The sequence below is a fragment of the Ixodes scapularis genome, unplaced genomic scaffold, assembly GCF_016920785.2.
Source record: "Ixodes scapularis isolate PalLabHiFi unplaced genomic scaffold, ASM1692078v2 PGA_scaffold0__279_contigs__length_252992795, whole genome shotgun sequence".
Classification (NCBI taxonomy): domain Eukaryota; kingdom Metazoa; phylum Arthropoda; class Arachnida; order Ixodida; family Ixodidae; genus Ixodes; species Ixodes scapularis.
In genome coordinates this window covers 118,509,399-118,527,173 of record NW_024609835.1, presented here as the reverse complement: position 1 = coordinate 118,527,173, position 17,775 = coordinate 118,509,399, and the positions used below count along the sequence as shown (strand labels likewise).

The 17,775-nt window shown below is 48.7% G+C and overlaps 1 protein-coding gene across 1 annotated transcript in view; it reads right to left on the bottom strand.

Moving 5' to 3' along the window:
* LOC8043310 (histone-lysine N-methyltransferase 2D) overlaps positions 1 to 17,775 on the bottom strand; it is a 113,284-nt gene that overhangs the window by 29,801 nt on the left and 65,708 nt on the right. The window contains exons 18-25 of the mRNA XM_042289590.1: positions 15,087 to 15,243; positions 13,869 to 14,045; positions 13,711 to 13,744; positions 13,012 to 13,181; positions 10,157 to 10,218; positions 7,672 to 7,930; positions 4,393 to 4,550; positions 464 to 559 (exon numbers count right to left, since the gene is read on the bottom strand). Of these exons, the coding sequence (XP_042145524.1) occupies positions 464 to 559; positions 4,393 to 4,550; positions 7,672 to 7,930; positions 10,157 to 10,218; positions 13,012 to 13,181; positions 13,711 to 13,744; positions 13,869 to 14,045; positions 15,087 to 15,243 (1,113 nt within the window). The remainder of the gene's footprint in view (positions 1 to 463; positions 560 to 4,392; positions 4,551 to 7,671; positions 7,931 to 10,156; positions 10,219 to 13,011; positions 13,182 to 13,710; positions 13,745 to 13,868; positions 14,046 to 15,086; positions 15,244 to 17,775) is intronic.

Here is a 17,775-nt window from a genome sequence, read left to right as displayed (position 1 = left end):
ATTAGCATTAGATTCACAAGACCTGCTTTTGCAATAAAAAAAAGTGAGATCAGAAAAACGAGAAGTGTGGCAATTCCATCGTCCCAAACCGACAAAGCAAACAGAAAGCAGGCAAGCCGCTGGGACCAAGACAAACCTCGAACGAACACCATAACTCGCGAGCGTTCGGTCTATGCAGCCTGTTGGCTTGTATTCGAAATCGCCAAAAGACAAACAGTGGTGAAGTACGGGCGAAAAAAAGCGAGACTTGGCAGGCAGAGATGGCAGAGGGGAAAAGGGGTGCTCCGTTCAGGCTACATCCAAAAGCCAGTCTGCAGGGGGAACCTATGGGATAAACTGCTGGAAAGGGGAAGTTACAACAGTGGGGTGAGGGAAAGGTTGCGTTCAACGACAGAGAGCCAACAGAGCATGTGCTTTGGGGGTGAGGGCAACACACCACGCAACACGGTTTGTGGTCTCTAACCTTTCGCTGGGGCGTGCTGGCCGCCGAAGGGGTTCGGTGGGCAAGGGCGAACTGCATGTAGCAATTGCTGGAGCAAAAATAAACCGCCTCTTCGTCCTTGGTGGAAGGGCGGGTGGGAAGCGGCCACGCAGCGGGGACAGGGGGAAAGAAACAGTGAGACGACCAAAACAACAGACAAACAAACATGGCACGTTACGAGATGAGAGAAAAAAATGCACAAGTGCACCTGACATACGAGAGAGCATAGAAGAGGAAAAAGCAGTGCTTTGTGCAGGGAATGCGTGTACATTTGAAGGCGGTCCCAACCAACTAGACCAAACTACACAAGCGTGGCGAAGTGATTTAGGTTTCCCAGCATCGTTTTAATGCTTTCTGTAAAGGCAAAGTCCGCACTTATTTGCTTATCCAATCCAATCCAATCCAATCCAGTTAAATTATCCAACAAGCACTAGTGTGCGGCAAATGAAGAACTTTAAGCTAAAAACTCCTGTGAGGACTGCAACGTGAATAATGTACAGTATCCGTCAGAGGCAACAAGAACCTTAATTTGTCTATTACCAGTTCAAAATGAGAGTAAAACATTAGCGATGGACTGTTGAGTGGGTCACAACCGAGTCGAATTGGAGCTAATGTATTGTGGAAGTAAAACAACGTGAGGAAGCACATGTTGCAAGAAGTGCAATGATAAAAAAAAAACAGAGTAGCAAAGAGTTACTGGCAATAGACTTATCAAGGTTTGTGCCAGTGCATATAAAAGTGTGCTACAAGAAAGCAAAAGAAATGATGTAAAATGAAACTGCACAGCAGCTCTTTCAAGCAAGGATCAATACTTTGTAACTACAGCTGCGTTATTTAGAGATCATGGCTCAGCACCAGCATTGATTACGAAGGACAACCTGGACAAGACATGCAGAGAGAAATCTGTTCAAACACACTGTGGATACCACAAACTTCAAGTAAAGACTATGAAAACTCGGAGGCAAATAAAGATGATGACAAGATGTTTAACAAAGTAAACTTATATCGCTATCAATTTTTGAAAAATGAGACGGAAGGTAAAACATGCTTGTTTTGACACGTTTTTTAAACGTGTGTAGCTCGTCGAGACTGCTACACAAATTAGAATGAAACAAATGCAGTTACGAAGATACAACGAATAAATCCAAAGAAAAATAGGATAAACCAAATGTCCTGTTTCAATTCTAGAATGAACACAAATCAAACGATTGTGGCCTACCAGAAGTTCAAGCTTTGCTTAACAAAAACTCATCTTAAGAAAATTATGAAGGTTGCTGGAGCTAATATAATACTAACCTAAACAAATAAAAAATGCCAACACCACAACCAAGTTGTTTCACCGAGTGTTCGTGGCAATGTGTTCTTTTTGCAGTAAGATCCAGTTGGCTCTCGGTAATTCAACGATGCTTTATTCAAATTTTCGGTTAGTTCATAGCAGGGGCGCGGTCCTGGCAATCACACGTGCGAGTCTATGGGGAAAAATGCCCAGCAATTCCAAGTTTAACCTCTGGGAAGGGTTAACTCTAAAAATTTTTTTACACGCTCGAGAAGTCTGGTAACTCTGGGGGCACGAAAAAGCCTCACGATTATGCTGACCAAGCATAAACTGCACCCGTGGAAACTTTACTGCTTCTAATTACAGCGTGTACACTAGTACTATGAGCCCCCTTTAAATGGTTCACAAAATCTGATCCTTTTACGTATCGCGCTGTGATTTACTAGAGGTGCGGCTAGATGGTGGAATTTTTAAGTTAAAATATCAACGGATGAACTAGCCTCATTCAAAAGATGAAAAAGAATAACCTGCTTCGGGCAATCTACGTCAACATCTGCAGCTGGTACTATATAATAATGTCACTGCCCGCCAACCTCTGAGTGTTGCCGACAGGTGGCGCAACGTGAATTAGAGACGATGCGGCGCCTCATTCGATCACCTCCATACAAAAACTAGGGGCATTGGGGGAATCTAAATACGTGACTGCCTGGAGCTGAGCCGGTTGGTATGACATGATTTCTGAAGGTTTCCAGCTGAACGTAGAAGTAAAAACCAAGGAGTGGAGAAAGAGAGACACCAGCAGTGTGTGTCTCTTTTTCTCCACTCCTTGATTTTTACTTCTACGTTCAGCTGGAAACCTTGAGAAATCAGATCTAAATACCTTTTTTTGTATTTCGTTTATTAGAACATTGCTGCACTTTCGAATGATTCGACGAATTGGAGCATGCTGATAAGTTACAGGGATAAAATGAAAGACGCACAAAGGACAGAGACAGGACAGACCATCTTTCCTTGGAAAAGTGCTTCATCCTGTCTTCGTCTTGTAAGTCCCTTTCCCTTCACCCCTTTCAGAAAATTTTCTGCTGAACATGCACAGGGGCAGCCCCGACACTTCCGACATCTGTCGGCAGCATTGCGCCGGTAGCATGCGCCTTCTGCGAATGCTACTGTGAAGCACCCAGAACAGTTTCTTCTATTTTCCTCTTTTGAACAAAGTAAGTTCATCCGATGATATTTTCACTGCTACCTTCCAATGCCTAGCTGCATCTCTGTAGTAAATCCAAGCGCAATGTGTCAAGAAATAAATTTTAACAAACCGTTTAAAGCACGTTTGAAGCATTAGTGTATAGGCTGTAGCTTGGTTTGACGCATCACCCAGTTCTTTGAGATTTTTTTGTCCATCGAATATACTGACGTCAACAAGCACGCCGTGTCCTGTGATCCGCTTTCGGACAGCGACATTGTGCAAGTAGTCGGGCCTGGGAACGATCACAATGCTTTGTGTGTCGAGCGCCGCCAACGCAGAGATTGCTTGTAGCACCACGGACTAGTTTTGCTTTTTTTGGGGGGCAAACGGACTGCCTCAAACGCCCAAGAAAGGTTTGCAATTTCCAGACCACAGCTAATACTGCACATCTCAGTCGGCGGAGGCAAGCAAAATTCGACTTCTCCCGGTGAGTACTAGATAAAAAAGCAAACGGCCAGAGTAGGGTGCCTACATGTTTCCGCCGCTCCGCTGTTTAGGGTGGCGACAACGTTTGTGATACCTGTTGCCGACAAACCAGTGTTGCCTACCTCGTTACCATGGCAGCCTCCGCTGTTTCCTCGACCATTTTGTCACACTCGCCAGTCGTGCGTTCGCGCTACTCCGCTAATCCTCGTTAGGGCTAGGGAGCGCCCACCGCTCTCGTTCTGACGGCGAGGTTTTGGCGTGCGATGCCGGTCTGTTGCGTTCCATTTTGTCGAGGGGACTCACGTTTCGATAAACGCAACGCATACTTCCTGCTCGCAACTTCAAAGTATGAAACACCCGAATAAAGAGAGCGACAACCACGACGACCGCCATCCCGCTGAGCCTCCGACTCGTCCGACTCCTCTTACGAACGGAAAGGGAAGTGGCCTTGCAGTGTTGCCGGTGCGTCGAAACTACGAAAACTCAACGTTGTGTACGTTTAACCAAATAAGAAGTGGGTCAAAATGGCGGTGGGAGAGGATCTAGAAAAGGGTAACAAGAAGTTGGTGCCACCCTAAAGCGGAGCGGAAACATGTAGGCACCCTAGGCCAGAGTATTTTTCTGTCTATTTTTAATTCGGAGCATGTTCGATTTAAAGTCTTTTGCTGCCCCCGTACGTTTTGAATTACCGAGAGTCGACGGTAACTCTTGCTTCGCATTATGCATTTCTCTCGTGGTGCATGCACCGATACACCCCACCCCATCCCACCCCACCCCACCCCACCCCACCCCACCCCACCCCATCCCATCCCATCCCACCCCTCCCCTCCCCTCCCCTCCCCTCCCCTCCCCTCCCCTCCCCTCCCCTCCCCTCCCCTCCCCTCCCCTCCCCTCCCCTCCCCCCTCCCTTCAAAAAAGAAAATGTGGGCTTGACAAGAAAGAGCGCTTGCAGGGGACACTCACCCCGTCCTCTCTGGAGATGGTAGCCTCGAGGCCGAGTTCCGAGGCCTGCTTCTTCACCATGCCGGTCTGGGAGACCATGATTTCGCAGTGTCGGCAGAAACGCTGCTTCCCATCCACCAAGTACTCTGCCTCTTCCTCCAAGGTCACATCTTTGTTGTCTGCGGCAGCAGGTCCTCGCGTCAGATTCTCGGCTGTCATTCATGCTACACGCGGCCAACTCTAAAACCTGTTCCCTTTCTTCGTAAATTTCGTCCTCGTTCACCGTAGGAACCCGAACGACGAGCACCCATTGTGATTTTTACGCTATAATCACTCGGAGAACTAACATAGACTGTGGCAACACTGTGCAAGGCCACATCCGACGGCCAGTGCATGTGTTTCGAAGCATAATCGGGGCCATTAAAGCCACGCGCGTGACCGACGGGAAGTGCAGTAAACAGAATCTGCTGCTGCCAGGACTTTGCGTTGTAACTCGAGGCAGGAACTAACCACGGACTGCGGTGCCCAGAACGTGTCTCGGACTGTGGCATGGCTACTGCGTCCTAAAGAGTGGTCCCCCGATTATTGGCCACGTCGCAGAAGCGTCAGGCTCTCCCCGGTCGCGATCCAGGCAGCGGCACTGCGGCACGCGCCCTCGTGATTTCACAAGGGCACCCGTCTTCCTGGCTTTGTGCTTGCGGGGCAATTCGGGAGGGTCAAGTCACCCCCCGACCTTCGTTTGTCCTTCTGACCAGTAGATGGCGCTTCGGCGCCCTCTGACAGTGGCCAAAAGAAACCTCCTTTGCCTATTGGCTATAAAAGACGACGCGCCGGGGTTGCGGCCCTTCTCTCTCTTCAGGAAGTCAGTGTAGGACGTCAACGTAGGACGTCCTCATAGGACGTCATTGTAAGACGTAAGCGTGGGCATCAGTGTTGGCCCACGTGTCATACCTAGCTCTTTGTGAACTCTGTGGAGCGGGACGATCGTACCCCTGCCTTGGATAGCCCATGCATTATTGATAAGCATAGCTGGCCTCGCGTTTATTGCATGTTCAATAAACGGGAGTGTAACTCGGCTCCTCGGTTGCTCCATGCATTCGTATGTCTAATTTATGTTCCAAACATATTGTCAACGGAGGGACATAGTCTGATCTGCCCGATCGCTGACCACGTGGGAGTTGGTTTGCGGCGAGTGTATGAAGGATTTCCCATACTCTCTAGCTTGACTGCCTACAGCCCGGGGGATCTCCGACTAGTGTGTACCTGTACAGTCAGCTGTACTCAAAGTAATAATCAATTTTTTTTTTGTTAGAGGGTTTGGTTATGCTATTCGTGTGAAAAAAAGTGTTTAAGGTCGTAGCCCTTGCACGAAGGGGTTGTACAGTTTAGACGAATGTGTCTACCAGCCTCAAGGTCTTGATGTTTAGAGTTTGTTCGGTTCTTGAGTCCGCCGCAAAAAGAGCATCTGTGAAGAGGTCAGTGATGTTGGCATCGGGTGTACTTGAGGAGCGAGAAAAACAAAGCGGATGGCAGAGTTTTGAGACGTTCTACTACTGTTGCGTTTTTCTTCAACTTGAAAGTTTCATTCTTTTTTTCTCACCACTGCCTCCGGTGTTACATTATGATCAACTACAACATGCCCGTCTGCATATACTCACTTTTGTTTGTTAACCGCCGCGACTTTGTGACGCAAGCTCGGGTGGGTGGACGGTGGTAAAGAGCGGAAAACTCTGCGTAAAGTTACCGTTGCAAAGGGTCCCACCGCTATCTGCACGCTGCCACGTTCAATAACATTTGTTCCTAAAACTGCTACACCATGAAAACATTGGTCGTATTGTCCCCGACCATAGTACAAGACGGCATCTTTGATCTTCCAAGTGGGGGTGTCAGAAATATTTATGAATACGGAGCGATATGCTACGTATTCGTTACCACGTGGTGATATATTCGCGGAATAAATTTTCGAAGTTGCGAAATTCGCGAAAACTAGTTTTTTAAGAAAATGAAGTCATTTACAGCACAATGCAATCCACTTATAACGATACCGCATATAACCAGTGACGTCACAAGGGAGAGAGGCGGGGGACGGACCGCCCCGGGTGCAGCGCTCAGGGGGGTGTCGCGGCAGGCAACCGCCCCGGGTGCCACTGACCCTAGTGACGCCACTGCATATAACGATCAGTTTCTAGTGTTCCTTAACAAGAAACAATCAGTTTCTAGTCCAGATAAAAAACAATAATAGGTTATAACGATTGAAATTTCAGGGTTTCTCATTACCGTTATAAGTGGATTGCACTGCATTAAGGGGGGACATGGGTCTTTGGAGCCAAAAACTTCCTAAAACTGCATTCTTTTGAAAACGGCAATGGCTGTTGTTCTTCTGAATCTACCGCTTGTAATTTCGTGGATAAATATTCGAGCTATAAATCAATTTACAATGTCTATGCGGGCTGAATGTGCATTAAAGTTGACTCTAAAACATTGTTTTCACGTAACACAATTTTTGGACTCGTTGAAAATTTGCAGGAGGGATATCTCAGCATCTACAGCAGTCAGAAATATAACCTTTCTTGAAATGTGTTGCTAAATGTGTGAAGCATACAATGTTGAGAGCAGATTTTTTAATATAAGTCTAGAAAATTTTTTATTTGATCTTTTGTTTTATTACTTGTTAGCCATGCATTGAGCACTGAACTTCAATATGTTGTAAAATTACTAATAATGGGTTTATCTTAAAAGTACTTCCAACATTGTATTCTTTACACTTCATAGTATCTGGCCATGTGTTAAAAAGGATATTTTGTTGAGCAGTTTTTTCCCTATCATTCCTCCAAACAAAGGCAGGTAAGTTTTAATTATCTTCAGGACCATTCTACTGAATCAAGAAATTACCAGATATATGAAATCAGCACAAAAAGCTGAACAAGCTTGTGCAGTTTCATTGAGTTTGGTTATAAAATAAGAAAAAAAGCTCCAAGACCAGTGTTCCCCCTTAACCAAACTAATTAGGCCATATCAAAACCAAGTACATACAGTGCAACCTACCTATAACGATAACAAGAAAACCCAAGATTTCAATCGTTATAACCGATTATCCTTGTATCTGGACTAGAAAATGATAATTCCCAGTCCAGAAACCCAAGAAACTGGTTGTTATAAGTGGGTTGCACTGCAGTTGCAGTCAGATTGTTCTTTGGAAATAATTATTATCATTACTTACGACGTTAAGCACGCCGGTCGGAGACGCGATTTCAAGCGCCGTAACCTGGCCACAGCCCGCTTTGGCCGGGAGACACTCACTGTGCTTGTAGAGCCCCAGCTTCTGGCTGGGAGGGGTGCTCGTGCGCTCCACGATGTCGTAGCTCGACGGGGGCTCGATCTGCAGCAGCTTGGCCAGGGAGCAGAGCACGCCCCGGATGTCCGTCGCAGCCTCCGAGCTCAGGGTCAAGGTCACCGACACATTGGCCGAGTCCCGCAGGGGTGCCGGGGGAGGGCCCCCGCACCCCGGCAGCCGGGAACGCAGGCCCAGGCGGTCTCCCGAAAAGGCATTCTCTTTGTCCTGGAGGGGGGGACCACACTTCAGTTCCATTGTTCGTTGTGGGCCTCCAGCAGCGTGCGGGAGGGAGGGCTTCGTTCTCTCTTCCCTCCGTCAATCTCCCACCTTCCCTCAAAGGCCGCGGTTCCCAAATGGGGCTCCACGGACCCTTCGGGGTCCGTGAAGCCCTCGACTGCCAATTGAGCCGAGCGACAAAGCTTTATTTTTATCATTGCTGCCGGCTCTTGCACGAGGCCGCATCTGCCATGGGAGTAGGGTTGATTATTCTCCTTTTCGGAGCTTCAAAGTCCACTAACCTCCCCTTGTCCCCAATGAACTGCCACTTCCGCCAATCAAAAAACGGTCCATGAAACGCTAGTAGTTGAGAACCACTGCACTAAAGACGTCCCGAAGAGACTGCAGACTTCGAATAAACGCTCGGTGCATCAAATCTCAAAAGGTGCGTCGTCTTGTCCAGTCTCGTGTTCATACTTTTGGCAATGTCCAACTGCAACCGACGTACTCACCTTCAACCAAGACAAAACGGATGAACCAACCTTTCGATCGCAAGCAACAGCTGTGTGAAGGATGTGAGGTGCGGACCAAAAGGTACCTGAATACCGTACTGACCCGAGTGCACAAAACTTTTTGTGGGTAAAGCCCATCCATCAACTTTCTCGTGGAAATGATAAAAAATGAATAATGTTAGTGCTCAAAAATGAGATTTGTACTAGGAAATCTGAGTGTATGAACATTAGGCTCTCTGTCCCAATACACACCCACTATTCAGTTCGCCAAACAACCTAAAAAGTGGGACAAACTCCACAGACGCCTACACCTTTACCTTTCCTTTTTATAATTGATCAGAGAGGAGATTCCTTCCTGCCAAGGCCGTACCCAGAAAAAAATTTCGGGGGGGTGGTTTGGGGACAAAGGCGGCCATTTTGAAAGTGTCTATTGTCTTATTTTCGCCTATGAATCATGTGCATCGGTGGCATATAATGGAGAGTTACAGCAAACCGGAGAACCGGTCCTGGTTTGGTACTCGGTAGCCGACCGGCGCCACTGCGCGTGCGCAGAGGTGGAGATTAAAATCGGCTGGCTGCCAGTGCACCGACCAGGGCCGTACTCAGAAAAAAATTTCGAGGGGGGGGGGGGGGGGGGTCAGAACCCCCTAACCCCTCCCCCGGGTTACAGCCCTGCTTCCTGCCTCCCCCAACCAGTGGTGCCAAAGCATCACCTCTTGGCCAGAAGGGTAACCGGAGTTGATGAGAGTATGTACATAGTTCTTTCCCAGTCCGCTCTGCAGCAACACAACCACTCAGTTGCGTCTAGAATTGGCAACAACTTATCCACTCAGCGGGTGCAAAGACAGGAAGATTGGGTGCCTCGCAGAATCACAGGGACAGATGACCTTTTTCCCCATGAGGAGAAAGAAAGAGTGGCCATTGCATTCCCCATTTCGATTACCACTGATTGCTCTCTCCCCTACAGAGAAGAGTAAGCCTGCAGTCAGACTTCTGCGCAGTATTGTGCAATGATCATAATCCTATGCGTAGTTGGTCATGTAACACCGTGGCCGACTTAATCACAGCTCCGAATTTAAGAATAGGTAACTCCCAGAAGGCCAGAAGCCTTGCGTGCTTTTGGGACGTACGAAAAAGCCCATCGAATTGGCCAGAGGTTAGCCTTCAAATGAATGCGCACACAGCTCCCTCCGAGTTCAAGAATAGGTAACTCCCAGAAGACCAGAAGCCTTGCGCGCTTTTGGGACGTGCGGAAAAGCCCGTCGAATTGGCCAGAGGTTAGCCTTCGAATGAATGCGCAATTCTTTGCACGGCATTGCACGCACAATTGCCAAGACTGCACCCATGCTTTAAATTAACTGAAAATTTTATACAAGCAGCTTTGAATTACAGAGAGTCTACTGTGCTTGAAAAGGATAAAGCCATACGAGCCTCACCGACGTTTTTTGTGCAAAACTCAGCGTGTCCAAACAAAACGTAATTTCCACCCCATAATTTATAGACATGAGCAGTTTAGCTAACTGAGCCCTAGTTAGTTTTGAGCCTGGAGAGCCTGTAGAACAAGTTACAATCAACCTCTTATATCTTACAAAATAACAGTAAAAAAAAAAAGGACAATTTTTGGTTTGCTCGGATGCACCCATATCATACCCAGTTGTGCGACGACGCATGCTAAGGCATGTTACTATGCAGCCAACAAAAAACAGCTTCTGAAAAAGCTTACCTTCTCGTCTGTAAAAGGTTTCAAGGTGGTAGGTGGTGGTGGTGGTGGAGGTGGTGGAATGGCTGCAACAAAAAAGAGTTATTTTGATAATTAGACCCTTCCTTTTCTAACTTACTTCGTGGCTTGTTGCATCAAAAACTTCTTCTGCCTCCCCTCCAATGGGTGAGGCATGCCCTTGCTCAGATCCCACTCTAATCTACTTTCAATGCCTCATTAAACTTATAACATCCTGTTGACCATGAACTATTTGCCGAGATAATTTTCTAGATACCTTTTTATAATGACCAAAAGGCCTTATCTTCTATTTAATACACCAACTAAACTACCCGACGTCATGCCACTGCGGCACTGCTGCTGTCAGCACTGCCCACGTGCTTCACCTCACGCAAATCTGGTTTCTGCGCACACGTATTGCTCACACTTGGTGTGGGCCAACGCGGGCTTGTTTGGAAACAGCCCATTAGTGTATGTATCAATCTGTGTGAAGGCTCACCTTTTTGTGCCTTTCAGCATCCAAACTATGCCGTATATATTGGTAGTATGTCCCACTTTATTTGCTGCACCCCAACAATATCTACTAAATAAATTGACTGGAATCTAGAAATGTGTAAATCGTCAATACTACGATAAATTGTTACCTATATATGTAACGTTTCAAATTCGATTTGAAGAACAGCGCTCCAGATCTGCAAGCAACGTGCCAGCTGCGACAAATGAAATCCAGTGGTGGCTGAGTGGCAAATGCCACAGAGTGGAAGCTCCGACGGCGAATGCCATAGCACAGTGCACTACAGACCCCACAATCAAGTCTCCAAGTGACAAGTGGCAACACAGAAGCCTGCCCCTCCTCTTTTTGCAGTGAGCCATAAAAAGGTTGCACTCATTGCTCATGATGTATATACTATCCTCAGAGGTACTCATATGTTAACTATACAAGGCTAAAAACACTCCTGTCATATTCATACATATAAAGGGTGACCAGATGTCCCGTTTTATATATTTATTCATTGCAGTACCCTCAGGGCCCATAAGGCATTACAGAGGGCGTTACAGAGGTTCCTGCCTTAAAAAGCCGCCTGTCCTGTCTTCACAGGAACGTGCAGTTGCGAAATCGGTGCAAAGCGAGTGGAAGAAGACCGAAAGGATGTTTATCCCTTAGAGACATAATTTTATAAGAATAAACATTGCATGAAAATGTTACCACCCATGCAGCACAATTTTGAGCTCTTTCCTTCGTTACATCTGCTAATAAATCTGCCAGACTTATCTTGTGGTAATACTCAATTCGACCTATTAGTTTGGCAGCACTGGAAGCATGTGTAAAATTGGCAATGAGTGTCGCGTGTCCAACCGCAAAACAATATGAATTTCCACGCTCAAATGACTACCGTAATATCCCGAGTCATCGCCCACCCCCCTACCGCCTGAAATTCATTAAAAAAGTGGGGTGGGCCATGTCTCGGTGGGTGAGCACAAACACTTGAAAAAAAGCGGAAAAAACCGCCTAATTTTCTCTGCGTATCTAGGGCTGATGCACAAGAGATACATCAAACTCAAAACACGATTTAGTTTCATTGTTTTATAGAAAAAAAAAATGCTCACGAAAGAATATTTTACTATAGCGAAGTCCGTTGCTTGCATACGCGCTAGAAACACCGCCGATCTGCATGTAGCGCGAACGTTTGTTCCGTGAAAGAATGTCACCACTATGTTCTCCTGGTTAGTAAAAAAAAAAAGAAAAGTCTACAAGAAAATAGAAAAACCGACCAGGCGCAACGAGCGAGCGAGCAAGCGAGCGAGCGGACCAAAGAAGCGACCGAGAGCAATGCTGGGAAAGCGGGAAAGTCGGCGGTCGCGTTGGCAAATACTTTGGCGTCGGGCCAAGTCGGGCGCCTTGTCAATTGCAAGCTCTTGCGCAACTTTCTTGTTTGGTATGTACATACGTGCGTCCGTGCACGGCGGGCTATCAATGCACGGTTGGGACGCTCTGCAAACGTCTGTGTAGGGCGTTCCAGCAAAGCTTTATTTACGCGTTGGCTTTGCCTAAAATATTGCACAACCGCGGTCGCGACGGGCGGGAAGAAGGAGCGGGTTCGCGGTGACCTTACTTCGGCGGAGACAGACTTTGACCTAACACTCCGCGGTTACATTAACTAACTCTTAATTTTGTTATCTCCATCGTTTTCTTTTCGCACGGATACACGACCACTTTGGGGTCGCTCACGGAGGAAATGCGTAAACAAAAAGAAGTGTCTTTCCCTCCTTCGTTTTACTTTGTCACGGACGTCCTCCAACTGTAAGGTCCGCGGCCGCGTCATTCGGGTAGGATGAGTGTTCGCGGATCGCAGAGTCCGCGCTGGGGTATTTGAAGGGGTGGGCGATGACTCTGTGTTTTTTCGGAAATCGATATTGACCCAAAAAATGGGGTGGGCGATGGCTCGGGGATGGGCGATGACTCGGGATATTACTGTAGTAGCACAAATTTTACCTTGCACCCCCCCCCCCCTCCCCCCTCCCCCACCCAGAGCGGGGGGGACTTTTCATTACGAATCCTCCTTGCAAAGACTCTTCGTGTATGTGCGCAAGCTCCGAAAAATAGTGTACGCTAAAATAGCGCATGCAAAGTGCAAAACGTGGTTTGCGTTCGGTGCATGTGCAGTGGTGACGATGCCATTCTTTGGGTACGCAAAGCTTTAGCGTGCATTATTCTAAAACTCCCTGTTATCACGCACTCGAGGCGGAACAACTTAAACTTCTCCCTGCCATTCTCCTTCCGACCAGGACCAGAAACTACGGGCCACGTCCGTGATTGCAACGACCCGACGCTCGGCCAGCGGCGTGTGGAAGGGACTCACCTTTTACAGGAATGGGCGCGACAATGGGCACCGTGGGCGAGGGGAGGGATCTCGCAGAGTCGTTGCTGTCCTCGTCGATGAGCTGCAGGCCACGGAACCGGAAGGGGGCCTCGAACATGGCGCACTCCGGGGACGAGGCGCCCACGATTGTGTCGGGACTGTCCGCCTCACTGTGGCAGAAGCGTGGCAAACACGTAAGCGACGGAAGTCTAAAGTTCCCATACCCTACCGCAATGCACGTGCCTTCAGACGAGCAGCCATAAAAGTAGAGGTGGAAGTGAAAAAACGGTCTGGCCGTATAGACACTTGCAAGCACAGCCTCCGAGCGCCGCCATCTTGCTGTTGATGGGGGTAGATCGTCTGATAACTGAGCACTGCTAAGATGGACTCACCGTTTCCAGAATGGTGCCTAAACAAAGCATTTTCCATCCACAGTGGCCAGACTAGCTCTCGAAGCACGGCCGCTTGCAAATGTCTACATACACGGAATACTATTGCCATATGGCCTTAATACGACGTCGGAGTGACTTGTAGAGATCCCACCCGCTTAAGAGCTGAAACCGAAAACCGAGTTTAAAATAAATTTCAGTATTTGGCAGGTTCCAGATCCCAACTGATCAAGTACCAGTAAAGCCCTCCGAACATTAAACCTTCAAAGTTACTGGATAAAAAAAATACAAAAAAAACAAGCAAACTTACCGGCACCTATTGGAGTCCGCACCACCGGAAGTTACTGGAAGGAAAGGAAGAGATGACACGTTTTGGAGAACGGCGACCAGACGTCTTCGGAGGCTCACTCCTCGAATGGCGAGGGGGCCGACGGCATGAAAGCGCCTTCTGGAAGGGGTGGCACTCACCTCTGGCATGCACGGAGAACTCCTGGTTGTAGAAGCCCCTGAGGGGTGTGGGAGAGGGGGTGGCAGCGGAGGAGGGGGCCACGGGGGGAGGGGGCCGATCACCGAAGGGGCACACCGAATACGCGTCCGGCTGGCCCGGCAGGAACGCCCGGCCGTAGCTGCCCTTCAGGCTCGATTCTGCACCCGCAAGGGACGCCCACAAGGGCCAGGTCAGCTCGGCAAGTTCTGTCGTCGCACACCTCGTCAAACCTCACGACGGGAGTTTAGTACGTTTAGCCGTGAACCAGAGAGCACTATGTGACTAAAAACGTCCCGTCGAAAGTTGTGTGCCTCACAGAAATCAACTATCCGAGTAAAGTGTCGCCATTTGGACAAGAACCGCGTGACGCAAGAAACAAACCTCGGTCTCGAAACGGCAATTAACGTTTCGTAGGGAAACGTTAGCTGTCGCAAGACACGCCAAACGTTGGCCAAGCGCTGCAAGCCCATTAGTGCCTAGAACGTGTCTTTGACCAGTACATTTACCATCCCACCGTCCACGCATCGAAAGCTGTACCGAAACAGCAACGAGTTGCATCTCAAGAGCTGACGCGGCATGCCATCGGATGCCTTGATCCTGGCGGTCGGTCGTAGAAACACCAGCAAAAAAGACGTGCGGACGCGAGGGTCACTGCCATCATGGCGTCCCACCTTGCGTCTACCTTGGTTTCCGTCGATCATCCGACCGTGGAGCGAGCCGCAGCGGAACAGGCGACTCCGTTACAAGAAAAAAAAAACGTTCAGCCTTTCCACTCTCGTGAAGAAGAAAGATCAGCGGAGCTGTACTCGATACACTGTGTGCTTGTGCTTCTTTGTTGTCGTTTGATTTTAGCGCTGTTTACTACGGTGAATTTCCACGAATGGGGGGGTGCCGAAGTATTCATCCTTCTATTATAGCTGGAGCCTGGAAAGGTTGGCGCCATCTACGAGCAACGGCGGAAGCCATACTGATTCTGTGCTTGCCGCCGTCGCTTATAGATGGCGGTAGCTGTCCAGGTAGGTTTGTGTCGACATACCGGACACGATCCTGGGGAACCTAGCCCTTAACAGCTCCGCTGTAAAAGTCGTCGGGCAGTGATTTCGGGGGACTGCTTTCGGAAATGCGGCAAACGCGCCAGTCGGAGACGCGCTCCGGTTCACACGGGAGGAGGAGAAGGAAGAAGTTCGGCGACCACCCACCCCTGAGGTTGAGGTCTCCCCGGCCGAAGACGACGCCCACGTTGAAGTTTGGCCGGATGAGGGGCTCGAGGATGCGCACTGGAGGCAGGGCCCTGAGGCGCCCCAGCAGGGCCTCGAGGAACAGCTCGTAGTCCTCCTCAGGGCCCCCCCTGGAGCCCTGCAAGGAATGGGAAGGGACGATGGGTCAACGGCAGCCAATGGGCCTCTTTCGCAAAAATCACGAAACGATGTACGCGACATGCCCGCATGCTCTCGCTTGTCCCACATGACACCGAAGAGGGCGAGAGAATGGTGCAATCGCTCGCCTGCCTTCGCTCCCGCTCGCTGTTGCCTCTGAGGTCTTCGTTTGTTGCAACCGGTTGTACGTTGAGTTCCCGGCGTTCCTGTCGACACCGCAGACAGTGCTTTGCGCCTTGCAAAAGGTCGGTCGCGAGAAAGCCAAAACGTAAGGCCCTACCTAGGTTATGTGTCTCTACGCGTAAGTGGGGCATAGGGACATAGCCCTTTTTCAACATTTCTGGTTTATGAAGAAGTCTGCTTATAAAGATGTGGACGTGAGGTCTTAAGGCCGGGCGTGGACCCCGAGCGGCTTGGAGTGACGAGGCGGGGCGACTTAAAAAATAGAAGTTCATTAAATATGAACGAAACATAATAGTTGCCACTAAAGCGCACACAATGCTTGACACAACAATCAAGCTGACCGAAGACACCGCGCGAGCACCGAAAGAATGGCTCGAGCTGCAGGCGTCCTTGCTAGTGCTTAGGCTTGGCCAGACAAAAGATGCCGGTAGGTGGTGTTAGTGGTGAATAAGGATATAAAGATATTGTGAGCGTTGTCCTCAATTATTTTATATTCATTTGTTCTTCTTACCCGCTCATGCGTTTGCATCTGTCCTCGAATTTTCCCAAGAACAGTCTTTGAATAAATCCGCTCCTATCGATCGGTTGCCATAACTGCTGGCTGCGCAGTACCCGTAAGCGTGTGAAATTATGAAAGCGAGTGTTCCCCTCACATGCACATACCACCATATTGCCAATCAATTGTGCTCTGAGAAGAACACTCTTCTTATTCTAGTCAATGTCGTAGATAGCAGAAATGTAGACCAGCAAAGACAAAACAAAAACATCAGACAGTACACGTCCACTTCAGTGTAGCACCCACCTTGTCTAATGCCGCCTAAAAGCTGACAGGCACATTGCAATATAGAAGGCTCCATCCAGTTCAACTTATTCGTAACTAGGGCTCCATATTTTGGGGATTACAGTTTAGCATTTTTCAGTATCTACCGTATTTGCATGAATATAATGCGAGTTTTCTTTCGTAATTACGCGCTCCAAAACGCACCTCGCGTTATATTCGGAATCAAGTTCAGCCACGAGGCACGCGAGTCTGGAGGAAGCCGGAGGAGAAAGCCACCCCTCTGGTTCAATGCATGAGATCCATGCAGGGCGTAGGGTGGGAGAAGAAGTGGGGGTGTGGGAGGGAATTTATTAGCTATTGGGCCACGTGAAGGGGCGAATAAAAAAACATAAAAAGCATTTTTATTGCGTCTGTGTTTGTACAATGCGCGCACGATGCAGAAACGCAGCACGCCATGTGGGAATGTGCCCGCTCGATTCGTCCGAGGACGTGGATAGGTGTAATAAAAACGGAAAGCAGACACCGTCGGACTACGACTGCTTGCGCGGGAAGCACTTGGGGTAGAATCAGAGTTCTCCCCAAGAATTTATGAGAGATGGATATTACCTAGGGGGGGGTGCAGCATTTGTTTTTTGTTTGACTTCTTGGTTCGTCACGCCTGTTTATCCGCCCCGCCCCCCCAGGCACTGCCGGCGCCGCGCCGCTGAGATAGAGAAAGAAAAAAAAAAAAAAAGAAACACGCCGAGCACCCGTGCTCTTTGTTTGAAGTAGTGTTGCAGTGGCAGCAGTCAGCAATGCAATAGCGAACGAAAACGTGGCGGCGGTGCGCGAACCTGCTGAATACGACGGCGACAATCTGCAACCATGTGCGCAGGCGAAATCGCATCGTCATCCCGAGATATAAAAAAAAATCGAGTGGTGGGCGGTCAGTTTGGAGCAATGGGCGGCCAGTCGGAGCGGTTGGCGGCAAAGCCACTGCCGCCCACCGTGGGGAGAACCCTGGGTGGAATTCACGGATACATGTGGACGTCAGAATCATTTGTTGTGTTCTAGCGTGAGCGTGGGAAAACTGCCGAGTTGTCCACACCGCCCGCAAACCACCATTCAGTGCGTCTTTCCATTCAAACAACCGTCCAATCGTTCAAACTGCAGTCTGCGCATTTAAACGACGTTGGCCAGTAGACCAAATGTTGCGATAATAAATAAGTGTAGGCCTCAAAAAACTTCTAAGTTTGAAGGATGTTTGGAGTAAGTAGGCTCAGTGTAAAGAGTAGATACGAGATGTTGACCCTTTTTACCACTGGCCATCACCGACTTGTTATACATGATTCACTTGGTCCTATCTGCTTGCAATTTTCAGTATCAACGTCGAGCGTCGCAACTACCTCCACGCTTTTGCAGCCTGAGCGACGGCGCAACTGGAAATAGCGAGCAAAGTCTCATCATATAAATCATGCTCAAAAACCCATTCTGCGGCGTTCACATGGAATGAATTGCTGCACGTCCCATTATTTACACAAAGTTTTGCAGTGTAACGAGCCTCATTAT